The sequence below is a fragment of the Barbatula barbatula genome, assembly GCF_947034865.1.
Source record: "Barbatula barbatula genome assembly, chromosome: 2".
Taxonomy (NCBI): Eukaryota; Metazoa; Chordata; class Actinopteri; order Cypriniformes; family Nemacheilidae; genus Barbatula; species Barbatula barbatula.
Window position 1 is genome coordinate 14,086,181 of NC_136767.1, and position 20,636 is coordinate 14,106,816.

The window sequence follows — 20,636 nt, forward strand, 5'->3', positions numbered from 1 at the left end:
CTATTGTTGCAGAAGACAAGGTTTTATATTATATTTAGTGTTTGGAACATTAGCTCTTCATTTCTGTCATGCCGACTTTAAGCATTTCTAAAAAGATAACAAAGATCTGTGATTTTGTATTGTGTTTACGGTATGGTCACAACAGACGGAGTGTGTTTAGGCTTTTGAGAATGTGACTACAGATTGCTCAAAGGGATGTTAGCAATGGAAAAACCTGCACTGTGTGAAATACGAATCGCGTAAGTTTGGACTCGTTGCTCGCCGTACAGCTCACATACGATGTCAACATGGCGTCCTCAATGTCACTCTTTGGTTTAAGCCGATTTATCTCTCTGACATCAGTCACAAAAACATTTGTAAACCCTGCAAGGTAATGACTAACAACTCAAACAATTGTTTTGTATTTGTGTAGGAAAGAAATGCAAGTCGACGTTTGTTACGTGTCTTTTTAGTACGTCTGAATGCCACAGTTAGCCGGTTAGCTAACTTAACATAATAAAGTGCTTCTGTTTTAGAGGTACGAAAAACGTTTTAGAGGTTACTAATGTAACGTTTTATGTTAGCATACTAACAAACATGTCTTAAGAACATGCAATGTCCTGCTGTTATTAAGGATACTTGCAATCAATAACAGAGAGACTGAATTCACGTTATAAAAGTCATAAATAGCATTATGAACCATTTGTGTATGTGAATTGATTTATATTCAGATGCTCGTCAGAGTGTCATTTTCATATGTAAGTTACCGTTTGTTATGGAGGCTACAGATGTTCTGTTTGTTTAATGGTAAAGCGAATATTATGCAGTTCGTTTCACACAGGGTCACTCGTGTGTCATGGCAGTATTGTGGTTCAAGTCTATTAGTCCTGACGTTGACAATTTCGTACGTGTTTGTTATTTCGGCAATTGTTTTCGACTGGTTTAGGTGCGCATGACGGTTTACACTCTGTTATTTACACTACTTCCATTAAAACCCAACAGCATTTTTAAGTTGCCTGCCTATCTTTTACTGTTGTTTTTGTATTTTCTCTCAACTTTAAATTCAGATTATTATTATCTGTGGTCACATCCTATTTGTACATGTCTATTAGTCACAATGATTATCTCATAATAGGGTTCAGATAGATATTTATTTAATAAGCCTTTATCAGCAAACCTAACTTTTACGTGGCATTCTTGCAGACAGTTTTAACCAAATTTAAGGTTTAATAATCTGATTTAAATCATAGCACATTGATCCACCACCAAAAGCCCCATACTAATGTCTATGACGGTTATGCCTATGCATACTATTCTGTTCACCATACAAAGACAATTAAATGCCATCAAAGTGCTTGTATGCCTAGGTTTTCTTTTTGCGTTTGTCTGAAAGTATTTTAATTCTGTGATCTAATTGTTGTCTCCGAACATTAATGTTCACATTCCATTTATAGAGGCGGTGAGCGTAGATTGAGTGGCTCGAATGGCTGTTTGTTGCTAGCTGGCTTGTATTGGAGCTTGCCAGAAACTCAGCAGGCAGAATTAATAGGGCCCAAGATGAGAGCTGTCTACTCTGGGGTTGTTTTTGTCTACTTGTTACCTCTATTTAAAAAAATATATTCTTGCTGTTTTGCAGGTCAATAAGCACGTCTGGATGGAGGCTGGTAGATCAACAAGGACAGGGATCCCAGCTCATCACTGTGGATGAGAAACTGGTATGCTTCAAAGACTGCTGCTTTGGGTGATAAATTAACTTGTTAATATTCTCAAATCGTTATACATAATCTTTTATAAAAGAAATCTATTCCGAAGTTAGATCTTCCAAATTTTCATGTCATTGTTAAGACAATAATGACCTTGTTTACCTATTAGACTTGAGACTTTCAGCGGGCTTAAATGTGTGGGATGAGTTTGGCAGAGTTTGGCAGAGTGGGGTGTTTGGGTGGACTCTGACTATCTGATTGTGTCTGAGCGGGCAAGTACACCCCGCCTTAATAGTAGGGGCCACTCTTAAGTAAAGCTGCAAAAAGAGGGCCCCAAAAAGAGGAGGTTGAAAGAAAGAGGGGGAAAAGCTGTCTGACAGTAGCAGACACACAGGAAGACGATGGCTGTCCTTTTATAATTGGCCACAGAGCTTTTATTGTTGATATGTCAGTAAAGGCGAGCTTCGCCCTTTGAGCAAGAACTTTGGTTGTGTAAGGTTCTGACTACCTGTTTTATTCGAAAACAGATTTTAAACCTACTTAAGTTTCTACCAATTATATAATTATTTCATTCTTCCTTTAAAGACCTAAATAATGTTATGTTGGTATCCTGCTTGGTCTCTCTGAATTACTGTTTCAATAAGTAGTTCACTGTGCTTAGGAATAATTCAAGTTAGTATTTTGGTTCACATAATAGTAGGGGCTATGCAACTTTTGCATTTAAAATGATTATTTAAGTAAACAGTTTTTTGAAAAAAAAGGACTTAATATAGGTGTTTTTTGCCTTTTTCACAATTTTCCTGCATAACAAAAGCTGCTGCCTTCTTAAGATGGTCAGTGCTCTGAGGTCGTTGAATGTCTTGTAGAATTTATTCAGGGTCAAACAGGAAAACACGTTCAGAAGACCTTATATAAATTCTAGAAGACATTTCTTTGGATCTCAGATTTTCATGCTTTACCCTGAGATTTATCACCGAAAGATGGAGACACGTTGACCGGGATTAAAGGGCAGGGAGGGGAGCATCAGATTTTAGCACAACCAGCGCTTTGAGATATTTTAGCTTTCGCTTCAAACCCAATTTTACAATAATTAATTTAAAGAAAGTGATTGGAAAGGTTAATTGCAGGAACTCACTAGAGCGTTAAATAATATAGATTTTTATAATGATTTTACCATCATCACATATTTGTACTTTTTTTAATTGAGTTATGTGTCAGCAAACCTAAGCGTATGTGGGTTTGGCTGTGCATTTATATTTTTTAAATTCTTTTATCACCTAAGTGACGGTGGCAAAATAGTGTTCCCGTTGCTCACTTGGTAGGGCAGAGTGCTTCCATTTCCAGGGAATGCATGTAAGGATAAAATGCGTTGCAGTTTTGTGTAATACCTTCTGCAAAATACATTAATGGAAAAATATATAACTTGGGTAAAATATACAAGTGTAGTCTCAGTAAATACAAAGTCATAAAGTTCAAAGTTGTCAACTATTATAAGCAGCATTCTGTTTTGAGGAAATATTGCATTTAAAGTAACTTTGGCCTGTTTTGTGTTCTTTTTAGGAAACTGTTTGCGTAACTTATTTTGAACCTAGTTAATCTAAAATCTCAAGTGCCTTTGAACATGAATCTATAATAGCATCACTTTCAAACTTATTTTTGTATATCTAATTTTGAAAAGGAGAAAAAAGGAAAGCCTTGAGCCCCTCGAGCTCTAGTGAAAGTGTTTGCAAATGTCCCACTTTACAGTGTAGTTGAATGTGTAGCATTGCAATTGATGGTAATTAAAGGCCTGCGTGATTGTGGCTGAGTTTTGGCGCTTTCTCACTCTGGTGCCTGCACTGACTTGCTTTTGTTAATTACAGTTTGATTAAGCATGCTGGGCCATGAGAAAGCCTGCATAGCTGCCCAGCGAAACAGAGCTTCACACGGATCTCTTGTAACCTAGAGTGTTTCTGAAAGAAGAATTGAGATGCTCCTTTATTAAGCTTCTTATGTTTATAAGAGTTAATAAAGTTGCAGTTTTGTACTGCAAGTGGCATATTTAGAAACAATCATTTTGTGTCAGATCTTCAATTTAAGAACATGCATTCATATTTCCTAATTCATTTCCTGTTCATTTTTAATGTTTAAGTTTTCTATAGCACCAATTGGTTAGACTGAACGAATTAACATGTTAAAGTTGCCGTCAAGCTCGTATCCTTGTATGGAAGTGAGGAGTCAGTAAAGTCCGATGTGGGCTGAAAGCAGGATCCAGCCATGATCTTCCTCCCCTTCCCCCTTTTCCCTTCAGTGTGCATCTCAAGTGTCTGTTTTGTCTAGGTGTCCTCTCGTACCAGGTGCTTGTCCAGGAGAAAAAAAAACAAGGCCGGCAACTAAGTCAAAGGATATGGCTCTTTTAAGAGGATCTTTGCAGTTTGCCCAGAATTATATTACAGAACTTGAGAATAATAATTGTAAATGTTTCTATGAATTGTCACACAGTTAGAGTAAAGGCCAAATCACACCGCACAGACAAATGCCATCAAACACCAACAAACTAGTTAGCAGTTGGGTTTAGAATTGTATGAAAAATAACCGTCGTGTTCACATTGCCCCGACAGACACCGACAACGTGATTGACATACTGTAGTGCATTGCAAGGATATAAAATAATGTTAAGCATCAGATATTTTTCCCCAACAGCCATTAAAACACCCACACAACAGATTATGTCTGCGTGAAATCTTGTTGAAACAGGTGATTTTAAATACTGTCATTTTTTGTATAGGCAGCAGTATATTGCCTATATCGGGATTGCATGCTTCGGATGTCTGTCTGCTCAAGTAATAGGCCTATCGTAGCCTATTCATGTCAGATTACTCTTAATAATTATAATAACATTACGCAGGTCCCGCACATTATTTTCTCATTCCTGAACGTTTTTAAACCGCAATTGCTTCCGATGGACACGCATTAAGTGGCACTTTTTTAGGTAGCCCTACACTCACCTAAAGGATTAGTAGGAACACCTGTTCAATTTCTCATTAATGCAATTATCTAATCAACCAATCACAAGGCAGTTCCTTAAATGCATTTAGGAGTGTGGTCCTGGTCAAGTCAACTTCCTGAACTCCAAACTGAATGTCAGAATGGTATGAGGTCAGAGGAGAATGGGCCTGATTCCAGCTGATAGAAGAGCAACTTTGACTGAAATATCCACTCGTTACAACCAGGGTATGCAGCAAAGCCACAACACGCACAACCTTGAGGCGGATGGGCTACAACAGCAGAAGACCCCACCGGGTACCACTCATCTCCACTACAAATTGGAAAAAGGGGCTACAATTTGCAGGAGCTCACCAAAATTGGACAGTTGAAGACTGGAAAAATTTTGCCTGGTCTGATGAGTCTCGATTTCTGTTGAGACATTCAGATGGAGTCAGAATTTGGCATAAACAGAATGAGAACATGGATCCATCATGCCTTGTTACCACTGTGCAGTATGGTGGTGGTGGTGGTGTAATGGTGTGGGGGATGTTTTCTTGGAACACTTTAGGCCCCTTAGTGCCAATTGGGCATCGTTTAAATGCCATGGCCTACCTGAGCATTGTTTCTGACCATCCCTTTATCTTCTGAGGGCTACTTCCAGCAGGATAATGCACCATGTCAGAAAGCTTGAATCATTTCAAATTGGTTTCTTGAACATGACAATGAGTTCACTGTACTAAAATGGCCCCCAGAGTCACCAGATCTCAACCCAATAGAGCATCTTTGGGATGTGGTGGAACAGGAGCTTCGTGCCCTGGATGTGCATCCCACAAGTCTCCATCAACGGCAAGATGCTATCCTGTCAATATCGGCCAACATTTCTAAAGAATGCTTTCAGCACCTTGTTGAATCAATGCCACGTAGAATTAAGACATTTCTGAAGGCGAAAGGGGGTCAAACACAGTATTGGTATGGTGTTCCTAATAATCCTTTAGGTGAGTGTATAAGGATAATTTTAGATGTTTAAAACACTTTTCAGAGTGCGATAGACAAGGGTTTCATATAGTTATTTTTATGAAACCTCAAATTCGTCCAGAGTCAACACTTTTTACTTTTGCCTGTGGCTCAAAGACTGTAAATGTTCCGAATCATATTATTTTGCACACTCCGGCCTGATAGCTAGGCCTATACAATATACAATATGCAAAATATTTTTTTTTTCCCACTTTTAGCATCAGATGCTAAACTTTAAGCTTATTTCCAAAACATCAGGTTCTCAAAGAAAGACATCTTTAGGTAGGCATTCCAATTCTTACTTTTTTATGTTTAATATTTCTGTATATAATTATCTAACTTATTCAAAAAACATGTCTCTGTCCGTTCTGTTCTTTTCGTTTTAAGTGAAGTATGTGCACCATCTGCACGGTCCGGTGGTGCTGAGGCGCTGTATAGTGTTATAATAGCTTCAGTACAACATGGTAACCACAGATAAATCTAAAGATTTTGCTACAAAATACATATTTAAAAAACTTACTAGCAGTCTTAGCAAGTAACTCGCCAAATCTGCATTGGCAACGTTTAGCAGATTACACCAAATTTTGTTTGCGTTTGTCGGAAAAGGATACCACACTGCTCAGACAATCCACGACCCAACAAACCCCAATTGAACATGTTCAGTCAGTTGAAAACAGAATTTGACCAACAACAGACACAGACAGGGGTATCGCACTGATCCATCAATCTGTTGGAATTTGTCTGTGTGGAGTGAAATGGCCTTAAGTTTAACAGTAAGAGCTGGAGGACATATTAAATAAATATGATAAATATAATGGCAGCTGTTGTTGATCTAGAGTTTTGTGGAACCTACTTTTAAAAGAAACGTGCTAAGTTATAGAGCACCGCAGAGATGGCGTATTTTAACCTGGAAGTTAGAGCCGCACTGGTTCCCTTGTCAAAAAGCCTGTGGATTATTCCCATAAATTTATGAGAGATCGCAAAAAATAAGATCTGTGATTAACAGGTTTGATGTTTACAACTCTTTCAAACTTTAATAAAAAAAATGGTAAGTAGTCAAGAGCGGGTTATAACTGGTGTGTTATGTTATAGATTATAACGTGAAGATATTTAGAAATCACCATTCCTTGAAACCACAGGTGCATGAACCAGTGAGTCTCTGAATCGGCAGTTGTGAGATGTTGTCAGATTCTCATAGTTATGTTTTGGTGTGGTCACTCGCTTGTGAAAAGTGTTACGCTTGGGGACATGAGTAGAAACTAGGCTGATGACACACAAGACAAGTGAAAGAGTGACAGTCTATGCAAGGATTGCAAGCAAAGGAAGGGGCAAGACATCTTACCAAACCGGAGGTCTGGGCTTTACCTTGAGAAACTAGATGGTAAGACGGAAGTAAAAAACGGAATTTGGGAATAAATAAAACATATTTCATTGGGCCCTGATTGATGTGTTGTTGCTAGGGTGTTCTGTTTGCTTTCTAGGGCCTAAGGTTTTTTTTGTGTGATTTTTACCGTGCTACAAGGGTTCTGGATAAGTGAAAAGAGAATACTCTCATGATTTGGATGGTCTTTAGATGGGTGTCTGTTTGTTTAGTTTGCTTTATTTTGTTGTAGCCTCACGTACTGACATGTTTTGCACTGTCTCACTGCCAACGTTTTATTTTTTTAACTTATCATTTGTGTATAGCTAGGAATCTTTTGCCTGTCATAGTACTGTCTTTGTAATAAAATGGCTCAGGCAAATAAATGTAATAAAATGTCACATTTTAAATGTGTACTATGTGAATGCCCCCTTAACAAGGCATCCGGTGAGGGTTGCGTCATCTTTTGCAAGGTGTCTTGGTCGACTGATCCTTCAAGCAACCCTAAAAACACACTCCTTTACCCACTTTACTACTAACTGTAATGTGAGTGTTGACCCCTATAATCTGTACCCTTGACTCTTTCACACCCCTTAGCACGTTTATTTCTGTCAGTGAGTTGTGCTTTCCATCTGAATTTAGCCTAGTCTTTTCAGCCAGCACATGAAAGGTGTTACGCAATGACAGAGCGACCAACAAGTCTCTTTGAGTTTAAGGAAATAGTTATTACTGGGAGGTCTGATTTCCGCTCATTTAAATGTCTCAAGATATTAATTAACTGACTGACTGAAGTTTTCATTAAAGAATTCATTTAGAAGCCACACTGAATATGTTTATGTTTCTAGTCTGGTGGGTTCAGTGTTTGGATCATCAGTCATTGATCTCCAAATGAGTTTACCCAGACAGTGAATCTGTATGCAGGTGGCCTTACAGACAAGCCTGTAATGACTTTCAAAGTCATTTTTATGTCCGTGCTATTTCAGATGTGTCTGAGCAGATTATTTTCTTGATGATTCTCTTGATCGTGTTTTCTAGTTATTTATTACCAAGTGAATTCAAGCAGAGAGATGCTGAAGAATGTGTGCAGTAAAAGAGCATCATAAGAATCTGAAGTCCATATGCTGAAAGCCGCTGGATTTGTATGCATGATGTGTGCATGGGTACTGGACGGATAAATCCTACATGTGTCCTGTGGTGTGACAGCAAAATTTGGAAAACAAATATTAAAATTACATTGTTTTATATTATTCATATTTATCATATAAATAGCTTAAAAGGGATTTGTCTTGTCTTGTTTTTTGGCGTCACACTGTAAGGCAAATTTGCATATTAGTCCGTCAACTACCCATATGTACATTGGCATTACTCAGAAATCTTTTTTAATGTTTTGATTGCCAATAACGTGTACAAATTAATTATTCATTTTTCTGTATTGGGTCTAGTGAACTGTGTGCCAACATGTTGCGCAGTATCACTTTGAGCAACCCGGTTATCCAAATAAAGCTTTAAAAGGCGAGGAAAAGAAAAACTTTTTTGACAGTTTACATTCCTGCATTTCTGACCCATCACAACAGTAGCAGGAAGTTCTTCATCCAACCACATGAATAATAAAAATGACACAACGCCTCAAAGTGGTTTCCTTGCGATTGTGGTCTTGAAATAAAATCCTGAGAGTCTTAATCTGAGACCAGGCTAGGTACAAATACCGAGGCAAATACCATCCAAAAATGATCTTGAGACCAGTCTTCAAATTATTGAGCGTCTAGAAGTTCATATTTTAAATGAAGAATTTAAATATGTACGCTCCTGTTTTTACCTTAAAGTGGCACTAGCTCACCTCAGGATCACCGTTTTCCTGTAGCCGCGGAGCATAGCGAATTCTTTCTTGTTTACACTTGGATATGAAACCCGTTGGCCACGCTTGGCTCTACCGAGCTGCATGCAGAGCTCATTAAAGCAGTCGGCCCCACAGTCTGCCGCTGTGAAAGGGCTCCCATGCTGTTTATTCACCGAAGAGCCAGGGGTGTCAGAAATATAGACACGCTTTCACGTGATGAAGACTTTGCCATGCTTTTCTGTCCCAGACTTAAGCCTGGCATTTTGTCTGGACATACAGGTATTGACAGGCTCCGTGAATAGTGTCAAACTTGATAGTTCTCATTTTGCTTCCTGTACATGCAAAAAGAAAAGTGCAGTTCGTCTCTTTGTGGTCCCCACTCTTTGCCCAAATTTTTTTCATCAAGCACCATATTTAAGGCACAGTCTCTTGCTTTGTCTGTGGGCCATTGTGCATTCGTCTGTTGCTTCGATCACCCTCGTAGTTTTTGTTGTCATAATGTATGCAGGCAAGTCTAAGTCTAGACTAGTTTTTTCTATGTTTTGCACATATTTTTAAGGACAATGGAAAGTATTCAGTATTTTGATAATTGTTTTAGATGCACTGTCATAAGTCTTGGTAAACTGGAGACATTTGGCAAAAAGTTCAAGACAACACAAAATGTGCCTTAATTCCAAGCTTACAGCTTTTCCTCCATATTGATTTTCTCACATGAAACTTTGTGCAAGTCTGTTGGGTTGGCAGCCTTTTGCTCGCAGTTCATGCTAAAGAACCTCTTTTTTTTCTCTGAATGAAGTGGCAGATGACAGACAATGATGAAAATTTGATTCTTTGAAGTTGTAATGGCCATTGAAATGTGTGAAGTTCCTGCATTGAAAGGAGAGCTGCTTGTAGGATTCACAACCTTGGGTGGCTGCTTGCTGGGAGGTTTGTCTGTGTGTTGTTGCCGACTTCCCATTGCTGCTCGCTAATTCTCAAAGGAATTGGAGTCTCTTTGCTTTCAGTAGCCTCCTCCAGCTCACCAGTCTATTCCTTTTATGCACATAACATTCTTAAAACAATTTGTTTTTGGAGATTCTGCTAGGATTTTTAGATTAAGCTATTTTTGTCCTAAAGCTATCAGCACAGTTAAATGATTTAGTTTCCTGTATATTTTTTTATCAATTAGTCTTTCCTACGTCCTAAATCAAATTGTTGTCATTGGAAAAACCAGTTTAATCCTGCAATGAAGACAGACTGATCCCCGAATAGTTCACCTGCTCAAAGTTATGTATTCTATTGAAGAATATACAACGCCTTAGAATTAATGTACTATTCAGCTTGTGAGCAAGTTTGAGGTGTTCTTTTTGCCTTCACACCTGAAAGCCCAGGTTTCTGGCCTGTGACTCGAGACGTGCGGTGAAGATCACAATAGACTGTCTCGAGGCATTTTGAGAGTGTGAGAAATTAGCCTGTCTAGACAAGTATGCTTCTACATTAAAAAAGCAAATTTAGTCTTTCATGCCCTTTAGGGAATTGTGCTCATATAGGAACAGTTAAAAGCACACATTTGAGATGCAAATTATACAAACGCGTACGTTTTCTTGAATATACATGACCACGTTTGTCTTATTTAATGATCACATTTCTCCATTTTCTCAGGACATCACCACTATCACTGGCGTTCCCGAGGAGCACATCAAGACCCGCAAGGTCCGTATCTTTGTGCCTGCCCGCAATGCCATGCAGTCGGGCATCAAAAACACACAGAAGTGGAAGATGGATTTTGACACCAGGGAACGCTGGGAAAACTCACTGATGGGTTGGTCCTCCACGTAAGCAGAAGTCTTCATTGTCTTACCATCACCAACCATCAGATCAGTAAAACAATTAAGTGTTTAAAGTCATTTTCCTCCCACCAATTTTAGGGGAGACCCTCTGTCCAACATGGTTCTTATGTTTAGCACCCAGGAGGAGGCTATTGCTTTCGCAGAGAAGAACGGTAATCTATTTAAACATCTATCTAACACCATATCTATATTTTAAGAGTTTGCAAAACCGGATAACAGATTTCTTTTTTGTGCATTCCAAGAAAAGTCAATCAAACTGCAGTTGGGTTGTTTTGATGATGTAATAATTACTTAAAAATACATCTAACGAACACAATTAAAAAAATGATTTGTTTTTTGCAAATAAACTCTATTAAAATGCTAAGATTTGCTATCAGAATGATTTGGGATTCTAGAACTCAACATATTTTTGTCATAAAGGTTTGCATTTATCCTCGATGTGACATCTCTAGCCTGATGTTTACACTACATATCAGCCACAGCGGACATCACCCAAACTCTTATCTGTAAGATATACTTGGCTGAGCATTGCTCTGTGCCTGTTTATTTTTACAGGTTGGAGTTATGATATAACAGAGAAGAGGGAGAAGAAGCCCCGAGTGAAGTCATATGGTTCAAACTTTTCCTGGGATAAAAGGACTAGAAGATCGGCCAAATAGCAAACCCTGTCTTTTCTGTTTAACAGACCTGTAAAAATGACATATGTATCTAATAAAGAACTCTTTCTTTAAAGCTTTTAACACAACGTTTGTGCTTCTTAAATGATATCTGGATCTTATTTTACTCATTATGAATGAAAATGACACATTTATGCAAATTGACAGTGAATTATTTCATGAGTATTTAACCATTTGTGAGTACTAAATTGTGTTTGTGGAACTGACGTGCGTTAAAATACGCCGATCTCTATATCCTCAGAATGTAATTCTTTTCCTCCATCCGACTCTCTTGGAGACAGTTTAGGGCTGTTAATGTTTCTCAAACAGGAGGATGAGGTAGATGTCAAACTTCAAAAGACTGAATGCGGCTAGTTATGTTTACTCCCATCCTTCTCCAGGGATGAGCAGAGCTGAGATGAGCAAACCACCTGCCTGCTCACAATGAAGTAAAATTAGAAAAGCAGTGCCGTTTCACCTTGTCATTTCAACACAACCTCTGATACGACACATATTGTTAGTGTTTTTGCTTTCCTGTACGTATTAAAAGTCCAAAAAAGAAATCTTTTGGCATGATATTGATGTTAGACAATGTTTTTTATTTTTTATAAACCTAATAAGGCATTGACTTGCAAAATAATGTTTGGATATCTCAGACTGGGTCAGTCACTGTGAGTAGAGAAGCCAGGCCCACTCGAGTGATCATTTTGAATGAGCTTCAGAATTGTGATGTGACATTGTCTGGTCAGGGTAGACCCTTTCAGACAGAATTCAGTGTCATTTCAGAACTTGCACTGCCCAGACTTTAAAACGTTCCATAGCTACAGTTAGTATATTAGCGGATTGCTAACAGTTCTTGGACCCCATTGACTATCATAGTAGGAGCCTTTTTCTTGTTCTGTTGAACACAAAAGGAGATATTTTAAAGAATGTAGGACAGCAAACATTTCTGGGGAACTTTTGACTACCTTTGTAATTACTTCTACTATGGTAGACAATGGGGTCCATAACTGTTTGGTTACAAGTATTTGTTCAAATATCTTTCTCTGTGTTCAACCAAAGAAATGTATATAGGTTTGGAATAACTAGAGACTGAGTAATCCATGACAGAATTTTCACTTTTAGGTCAACTATCCCTTTAATGTTAAAAGTTTAGTACTTACCAGAAAATGTTCCAGATTGTTTTTGACAAAAGTATCACCATATAACTTATATATATATATATATATATTATATTATAAAGTATATATATAAAGATAAAATTTACTTATTTCATGTTGAAATGACCACTGACAGCAAAGCTCAATAACTATTAAACGTCATATTGTATATTATGTAATTCCAACTTGATGACGTTTATACAAAATGTTATTGTAATCTAGACATTTTGTTATGTAATGAATGTCTCTGTGAATTGGTACATAGTTTTTGACTAAAGCCAGACAAAATCAAAACAAGTTACCAGCTGATCAGCATTTTTTTTATTGAGTTCAGTCTTAATATCTGTACAAATACCATCAAACTTTGTATATACATACATGACATTTACATAAAAAATACAAAACTATATATTTATAACTGAATTGTATTTTTATCTTGAGATGTCTGAAAATAAAAATGCATTTTGACAAAGTGAAAACAGTGAAAAAGTGAACGTTATATATACTGAGACTCAGTTCTCTATCTTTTCCTTTTGTTAGCTCTGCAAGAGCAATATGGAGCACAATGTTGAGCAGAATATTGGCAAACAACACAAAAAAGCTTAATGGCACACTTTTCTCAAAGTATCACCCGCTGCGACTTTCGACAAAAGGTTGAGCTGTTGCTGCTGTTCAATGATGACGCTTTAGCAAATTGTCAGGGGTTTCCTATATGAGAAACGGCTCATTAAATGTTTACCTGCTGCGTCGTACCACAAAACTTTAAAATCCCTTTGGTCAGTTACACTAAACTGTAAACAAAACCAGAAATATACATGTACATTAAAGAGTGAAATTTTTTCCTACGTGTTTCCATTTTTTCCAATAAATAAACACAAGCTAACATGCAAGTATGTGTGAAATAAACATCTGTGATACAGAATTGACATTGATAAGCGTTTATACAGCTCGGGAAAATGCAATTTACAGCTTGCAGATGACTCACACTTTACATGGTAGCGTTTTACCTCACAATAAATAACACTGCTTCTCTTTGGACAAATATATTTCTCGATCATAATAAAAAAAGAAGAAGAAAAGGGAGAACAAATCAACATGATAAGACAGTAAGCCAGACACTGTAAATGTATAAATTATAAAACAATGTATAAATAAACATCGAGCAGACTGAACTACATGTATACCTCTATTTTTTCCTCTGAAAAATAAATAAGCATACACATATGTACAGTGTGGACATGATTCCTTGCCCTAGGTCTGTTCCACCGGATGATGCTTTATCCATCCAGTACTGGTGATAAATGGACATAAGCCATGTAGTCCTGGTCTTCCTCATCGTCATCATCCTCCTGGTCTTCAGTAATGGCTATATGGGAGAATACATGGTAGCTGTTGTATGAATATGGACCACAACAGCGTAGAATTTATGTTTGAGAAATAGTCTTTATCCCAACGCCTCTGAGAAAGCCATACTCTAGCTTTGCGTGTTTATGTGTGCTTAGGCTACTTGGCGTCTGACCAAAATTATGCAACGAGATTTACATAATCAAAACAGTCAGTTCTGCGACTGAAGCAGTCTGATGGGAGGCTTTAAAGGCTCAGGTCTGTTTGGCGTGAATTGAGACAAAAAAAAGTGCTCTTGCATTCCACGACTGGCTGCTTTTTTTCTGGTTTTGTGACAAAATCCATTATTTTGGATGCACATTTGTTACCGGGCAGGGCGACACCCTGTGCATCCGCTGACCGTAGCTACATGGTCAATGGCACAGGTCTGAGGTATATATAATATATATTTTTCTACATTGAAAAAACGACACAGGCAAAGCAATGAAACAAGTCCCTCACAAAAAAATGAACAATTCATAGGACAACACAAAATCACTGCATACACAAATTCACCTTGCTATTGTTAGCCGTCTAACAGCAGAGAAGAATCGAGAAAGCATTGCTCTACAAACAACGTATTTTTGTCCTGCAAACTGTAAAATGCTGTAGTCATTCAAAACATGAGGTGATCGTAAAGTTGGTCCCTTGAAATGATGTCTGTACCTTAAGGCACAATAACATCAAGGTAAGCAGTCAAGATAAGAAATGAGGATTTCTTCACATTGATCTTTCGATCGATTTGCTAGCACGAATTGGAATGTTTCCTCATTGCTGCTTTCACGTTTCCAGCACCGCTAGCCCTGTCAAAATAGGTAGTCTACAAGTTGAGCTATAAAGTTCTCTTTGAATCGAAAAACAATGGCACCAATGTTACAATCACCTTATGTAAGCGTAAGAATTCGTCTCTTTTCAAACCCTCGGACGGATCGGCAGAGCTATTTATGTCATAGTGCATTTGAAATCATTGATTACACCCAAAAGCAGAAATCAAACAAAAAACAATGAATAAAAACACTTACATAGCTATGTGACAATGGAATCAACACGCTGATATGATTGTATATATATCTCTACATTTACACTAGAACAAATTGGAAAATGAACTCGAACAGCAACCTCAACGGGTCACTTACAAACCGATCTAGAATTCAAGTGTGACGTCTTCCACTAACTGCAAAAGTTAGTCTGCACATATTTTCTTGTTAGTTAAATGATGAAAATTAGTATAAAAGGACTCCTAGAGAGAGTTCTTTGAAACATTTGTTTACACCGATCTTCATTTGATTTCTCTTTTTTTGAATCACGCCGTATTTTTTTCCCCAAAATGCAAAATTAATGAAGCCAGCCAAAGAGGACATGCAAAGAACTTCCAATCTTTAGTCCTTTCTGTAGATTAAATCTTAGCAGCAGGAAGGTAATGAAGAGGCGTTATTTGGAGAGGGTGGGGGTTTGGGGGGAGGTTGCTGGGGGCAGCATTGGATTGTCTTTTAATATGTATTACTTACAGTTGCAAGATCCTGAATGCTTAACCTCCAGGAGAACCCCCAAAGAGCAAGCGGCCTGCTTCATGGCACACTCGCTGGGATACGTGGTGTTGTCGCTGGCGCACACCGCCTCCTCCGAGCGACTTTCTGGGCACGAGTCCGCGCAAACCGCACAGCGCCCGCGACCCATCTTGGCGTCCCACAGACACTTCTTTCCTGCGCTACAATGGATGTCGTCACATGACTTGGCCTCTAAAAGGAAACACAAGACGGGAACGTTAGCAGATTCGATTTCTACTGACGAAGAAAATGGGGTTTCATATGCAGACGAGAATAAATGTGGTTGTTGTTGTTGAGAGCCTGGGAGGTGGATGTTGCATGCACAAAGAGCCGTTGGCTAGTTATGCTCAGTTTGTTATAAGAGACAAGACGATGTTGCCAACATCAGGCAACAATTAGACACCAATGACTTTCATTTGCAAAATATAATCACAACAGGATTGTCACGAGAGACTGTAAAGGAGAACAGAATGTATTTGGGATTGTGCCATTGTTGCATATGCACCCTGATCTGATATTAACTGCACATTTACAGAAAAGCCTTTATGAACCCAGACAGCTTACTAAAAATAAAGTTCGGGGAACTTTAAGATACATTTAAATGTCTAGAAATACTGTTTTATTTTTTTCTGTGGATACTTACTGACACATTTCCCTTCGTATGCCACTCCGATGGATCTTCCAAGCAAACACGTGGCTCTTCTTAAATGGCACGCACTGGCATAGACAATCCCATCGTTGCCACAAAGGTACTGCTCGGGAGACGTAACCTCTGGGCAGATACGGTTGCATGTCACGCAGTATGCGTTGTTGGTCTGGTCCACGACACAAGTTGAACTGCCAGGACACAGGACGTCACGGCACGTCTCTGCGAGGAAGAGAAGCAGAGAGCAATTTTACATATCTGTTTTTTTCTAGTCCGTCCTGACCTAGTTTCCCCAAAAGTCCTTTACTTCCGATTCACTTGGTCATTTTCTGTATTGCAATGTGTAACATTTATTTGGTCTACACTCCCGTTTTATTTCTATATAATACTGCATGCGCAACTGCTCCAGTCATTCTCACAGTTAAACGTAAAACTCCGAACAAAGTAAAGAGTTTATGCTAGTATGAAATGTGTGTGCTACATACTTTTGCATTTGCCTTGATACTGCACCCCCAGGTCAGGATGCCCTTTGCACTTCGATTTTAAAAGGGCACATTCGTCTCTGTATGTTTTTCCATCCGAGCCGCACACCGGCCCCTTCCAGGTGATGTTGGAGCAGTCTGGGGCGCAGACGCAGCGCGGCTTGCTCCTCCTGTTCATTTTACATCTCTTTCCGGGGCCGCAGTCAACATTATCGCACGTCTCTAAAACCCAGTAAAAGAGGTCACAGAAAATTATATTTCACGAATTACTCAAATATATAAGCTATGATATATATGTAGTGCATGCGTTTGCAATATATTTGATCGTGTATTTGCTTTGATTTTAATAACCCAGATACCCAAGATAATTGATCTCGTCATAAATCGATGTTTAGTTATCGATGTTTAGTTATCAAATTGTCTGTTCTCAACCCTAAATCAATTATCTGGAAATTGTTTGAAATGATAATATATATGTGCACGTAATAAATACAGTATGTTACACGGTTGCATCAGAAGGGGCAAACATGGGATTGTACCTTTACAAGGTATGCAGTTGGGAGCACCGCCATTGAAGATCATCCACCTGAATAATGTGCTGTTTGGCACATCTTCCTCAGTCCAAGATGTACCGAGCCTCCCACTTCGGCAACATTCCTCCCGACTCATCCCAGGCATGTAGAGAACCTGACATCTCCCGTTCTTCCCTTGCTGTAGCCAGCAGTTACCAGCTGTAAAGAAAAAAAAGGAAAATGCCTGTCGTATTAAAGTCTGAAGCCAATGACCCAGACACAACACGTGCAGTCTGTATTAGCCGGAGCTCTCGTGCTCCCCCTCCCCCGCTGTATTTTGTCTGATTTTTCCCAACGTAATGCGACTGTTTTACACTTGCATGCCTTCACCCAGACAACTCAAGGGACCTCTGTCTGGTCGGGATACGGGATTTCTGTCGTCGATTACATTTCGGCCGTGCAGAGATTTACTGGCTTAAAGTAAGTGCCAGATTGACAGACTCGTACCTATTTAAACAATGTGCATGGCAGTCTAGACTCCAGTTCCTCGAGCGCTCTGTGCCAACTGTCTGCGCTCATCACGTTTCAACAAGACCCACAGACTCCAATGCTGCTTTTTTCACGCATTAAACCAGCGCTTATAATATAGTTCAGATAGAGCAGTCCGTATATTTAACTGTTGGGGGTCAACTCTGAGGGGAACGAGTCGTGTTTATTCATTAAATTAGGCGTTCGCGCCGGGGAAACCGTGCGCCAGACAATCCAATTAAATCGCACGGTCACGCAATGCTCATCAAACTTTGTTGCAAAAACATCATCGCGCCGTTGGATGACACATGCGAAGAACGATCAGCACCGCCGTGCAATTAAATGCATAAAACGATGCACATTTGTTTCTTCGCGTCTGCTGACTTGAATTTGGGAAAGCCAGACGAGGTAGGTAGTGTCCAATTTCACTACCTACTCTGAGTAAAACCCAGTCGAATGTCTGGGTCATTGAACTGCGGGTTCCCTTAAGATTGTGCCAAATTTCTATTTGTACAAGACGCTCATTGTTCCGCTCAACGCAGACGTACGTGACACTATATTGAAACATTTTAATGCATTATTATCGTGGCAACTCAATAAACGAACGCAGAAGCGAACGCGTTTACCTTAGACAGTGAAATTGATCTTTTACATGAAGGCTGTTTGCTTACTTTTGACAACCTGAGCCATTTCAATTCGACAACTACACGATCTGCTCATTTTAAGGTCTTGTGCGCGACCAAATCTGGCAGTTTTTCATTTTAATAACGGATACGCGCATTGAGGTGCGTGGAAGGACGCACCTGTCTCGATGACACTCGCGAACCAGAACAAAACTTTACAGTCTTGCCATAAATAAGAGCCTCGGTTCATTTCAACACTCTCTTTTTTCAAATTCCCAAAGAACAGTAAGAGTAATGTTTGGACGAAATAATAAAACAAAAAGAGATAATAAAGGCGCACTTACCTTGCACTTTTTGTTCTTCAATAAAACAACAGAGCCACAAGAGTAATAAAATCATTCCCGTGTCGAGCTGGTGACGCTTCGGCTTTAGCATCCTTATCATGTTTAAAGAGAGAAAGAGTGTCGGGACGAGCAGCGCAAAAGTAATCTTCTTACTCGGGCAGTGCTGAATGAATGCTGCTCTGAGAGTGCCACCTCTTTTTAAGTGTATAAGGGGTCTCGGGCCGACTGTCTGTGGTGTGGGCGGTCTTCCTCTCTGTGGGGGTGGGGAGAAAGACTTTTTCTAAGTTCTTTCAATCCAAATCAGGTGACATAGCTGCTTGAAACTTTCTCTCGCCCTTAAATCACTTCTGAGCTTTGCCTGCCGGTGAATAATGGCAGGCGACATTCAACTATCACAATTACTTATACATGTAAAGGACGTTTGTGTTGGGGAGTGACCGAGAAGGATGAAGGTGTACGGGATCGTACCTTCCTGATATCCCACTTTTATGCGCACAAACATGTTGTTATGGCTATTCCAATACACAACAAGTAATATCATCCATTATATAGCCACTGCAAATGATCAGATATGTATTTAAGGCAGTCACGTGACAGTCAGTCCTAGTATTCGATGCACCGATATTGACCAAAGGGTTCATTTTATTGGTGGGTGCATGATGAGATAAAGTCCCTCTAAGAATAGCTACAACAGAATACGAGTAGCCAGTGTATTCAGCACAAATCTTCCCTAGAAAGGGAGAAAAGCCCACATTTGAAATGTCACAACTTTCTAGATGTGCAGGTCTGATTATGAGTATAGATGGTGTTCATTTAAAACAATGTTCCTGTTGAAAGATGATCTGCAAAAGAAGACCGTGGATTAGGGAATGAAAGCGAAAAATACTATTATTAGAAGAGGGTTTGCGGTTTTCATCGGGGATCAGAATTTATATCCGATTCAATTTCCGTACGGCGGTGGCGCGAGGCAGACTGACCAACATTCATTTCCATAGAAGCGAGACAAGCGAGACTGCGAAGCCCTCTCTCGCTGCGATGGGGGTGCACGTGCGACCTCTTCTGTTTGCCACGACCACCTCTTGAGCCACAAGTCTAGAAGCACGAGCACAAACGTGCATATCTACATGCACGACATGCACGAAGAATATTTATCTCCATATGTTTTAAATGAATTACGCACAAGAACATTTGAAATGTCAGCTAGACTTAAAATAATGAAAAATGAATACAACGAATGTATTTAGTGTAATGTAAATAAACAAAATAATAGTTTTACATTTTGCCAAACCAGACCCGACTAAATGTGTCTTGACTTGTATTGTGGTTCATGAAATGTCAAGTGGAGTAAACATTTGTTAACTCATGGATATGGCTTTAATACGCATTACCTATACGCCACCAATTTATACATGGGGTCCCAATCGACCGAATAGAAATAAATCACGGTGTATTAACCAAAACACCAGACACAAATGAGAGGAAGACAGTAAGACCTTGCAGACAGTAAGACTTAGACTTAGTCTATTTGAATAATTGTCTATAACTTTTTAGACCTTGGACCATTTAGCAATTTAAGTCCATAGTCCTTTGTTTATCCGTTGAGACTTCAATTAAACCGTCCAAATATAAATTATAACCTAATTATAGAGAACTAAAGTCTTATTAACTTTGGATAGCCGATTCAACCACATGCAAACCATATCCAATTCTTGGCCCTTGTTGAAATATCTGTATATCTGTCTATGCCAAGAAAAGTTAAACGTCTCTAAAAGTTAATTCTTACTTTCACATGTCAGATAAAGGCTATACAGACTGTAATGTTCTATGAGGGCTTTATCACAACAGATTCCTTGGCTGCACTGTTTGCCCGTTTCACGTTGTCCACTGAGTCAATTGCTTGGTTTCAAAAACACGTATCCAAAACAAAATCAACATTTGTATTTTTTCCCAATAACACTAACTATTTGTGTATGTCACCCTTCTTGGATTTAAATAATATGTGCATGTTTTTTTAATTACTGGAATATTTCGATGACGTCCTTAGTTCCTCATATAATAACAATTAG

General features: G+C 38.9%; 2 protein-coding genes across 2 annotated transcripts; one reads left to right on the top strand and one right to left on the bottom strand.

Annotated features, from left to right (window-relative positions):
* Nucleotides 1-243: 243 nt before the first annotated feature.
* On the top strand, nucleotides 244-11,898 carry ndufs4 (NADH:ubiquinone oxidoreductase subunit S4). The gene is made up of 5 exons (XM_079450078.1): nucleotides 244-370; nucleotides 1,616-1,694; nucleotides 10,502-10,674; nucleotides 10,768-10,841; nucleotides 11,245-11,898. The coding sequence occupies exons 1-5, from the start codon at nucleotides 288-290 to the stop codon at nucleotides 11,346-11,348; spliced, it is 513 nt and encodes a 170-aa protein (XP_079306204.1). The 5' UTR covers nucleotides 244-287; the 3' UTR covers nucleotides 11,349-11,898.
* Nucleotides 11,899-12,805: 907 nt separating this feature from the next.
* fsta (follistatin a) lies at nucleotides 12,806-18,764 on the bottom strand. The gene is made up of 6 exons (XM_079475953.1): nucleotides 18,571-18,764; nucleotides 17,103-17,294; nucleotides 16,567-16,785; nucleotides 16,079-16,303; nucleotides 15,397-15,627; nucleotides 12,806-13,871 (listed from the first exon to the last, which is right to left on the bottom strand). The coding sequence occupies exons 1-6, from the start codon at nucleotides 18,668-18,670 to the stop codon at nucleotides 13,783-13,785; spliced, it is 1,056 nt and encodes a 351-aa protein (XP_079332079.1). The 5' UTR covers nucleotides 18,671-18,764; the 3' UTR covers nucleotides 12,806-13,782.
* Between the last annotated feature and the right edge of the window lie 1,872 nt (nucleotides 18,765-20,636).

Coding starts and splice junctions, on each gene's coding strand:
- ndufs4 (XM_079450078.1), top strand. CDS start 288: ATGGCGTCCTCAATGTCACTCTTTGGTTTAAGCCGATTTATCTCTCTG. Junction 10,675..10,767: donor CTGATGGGTTGGTCCTCCAC/GTAAGCAGAAGT, acceptor CACCAATTTTAG/GGGAGACCCTCTGTCCAACA. Junction 10,842..11,244: donor TGCTTTCGCAGAGAAGAACG/GTAATCTATTTA, acceptor TTATTTTTACAG/GTTGGAGTTATGATATAACA.
- fsta (XM_079475953.1), bottom strand. CDS start 18,670: ATGATAAGGATGCTAAAGCCGAAGCGTCACCAGCTCGACACGGGAATG. Junction 15,628..16,078: donor ATACGAAGGGAAATGTGTCA/GTAAGTATCCAC, acceptor GTTTCCTTTTAG/AGGCCAAGTCATGTGACGAC. Junction 13,872..15,396: donor GCATTCAGGATCTTGCAACT/GTAAGTAATACA, acceptor TCTCCCATATAG/CCATTACTGAAGACCAGGAG.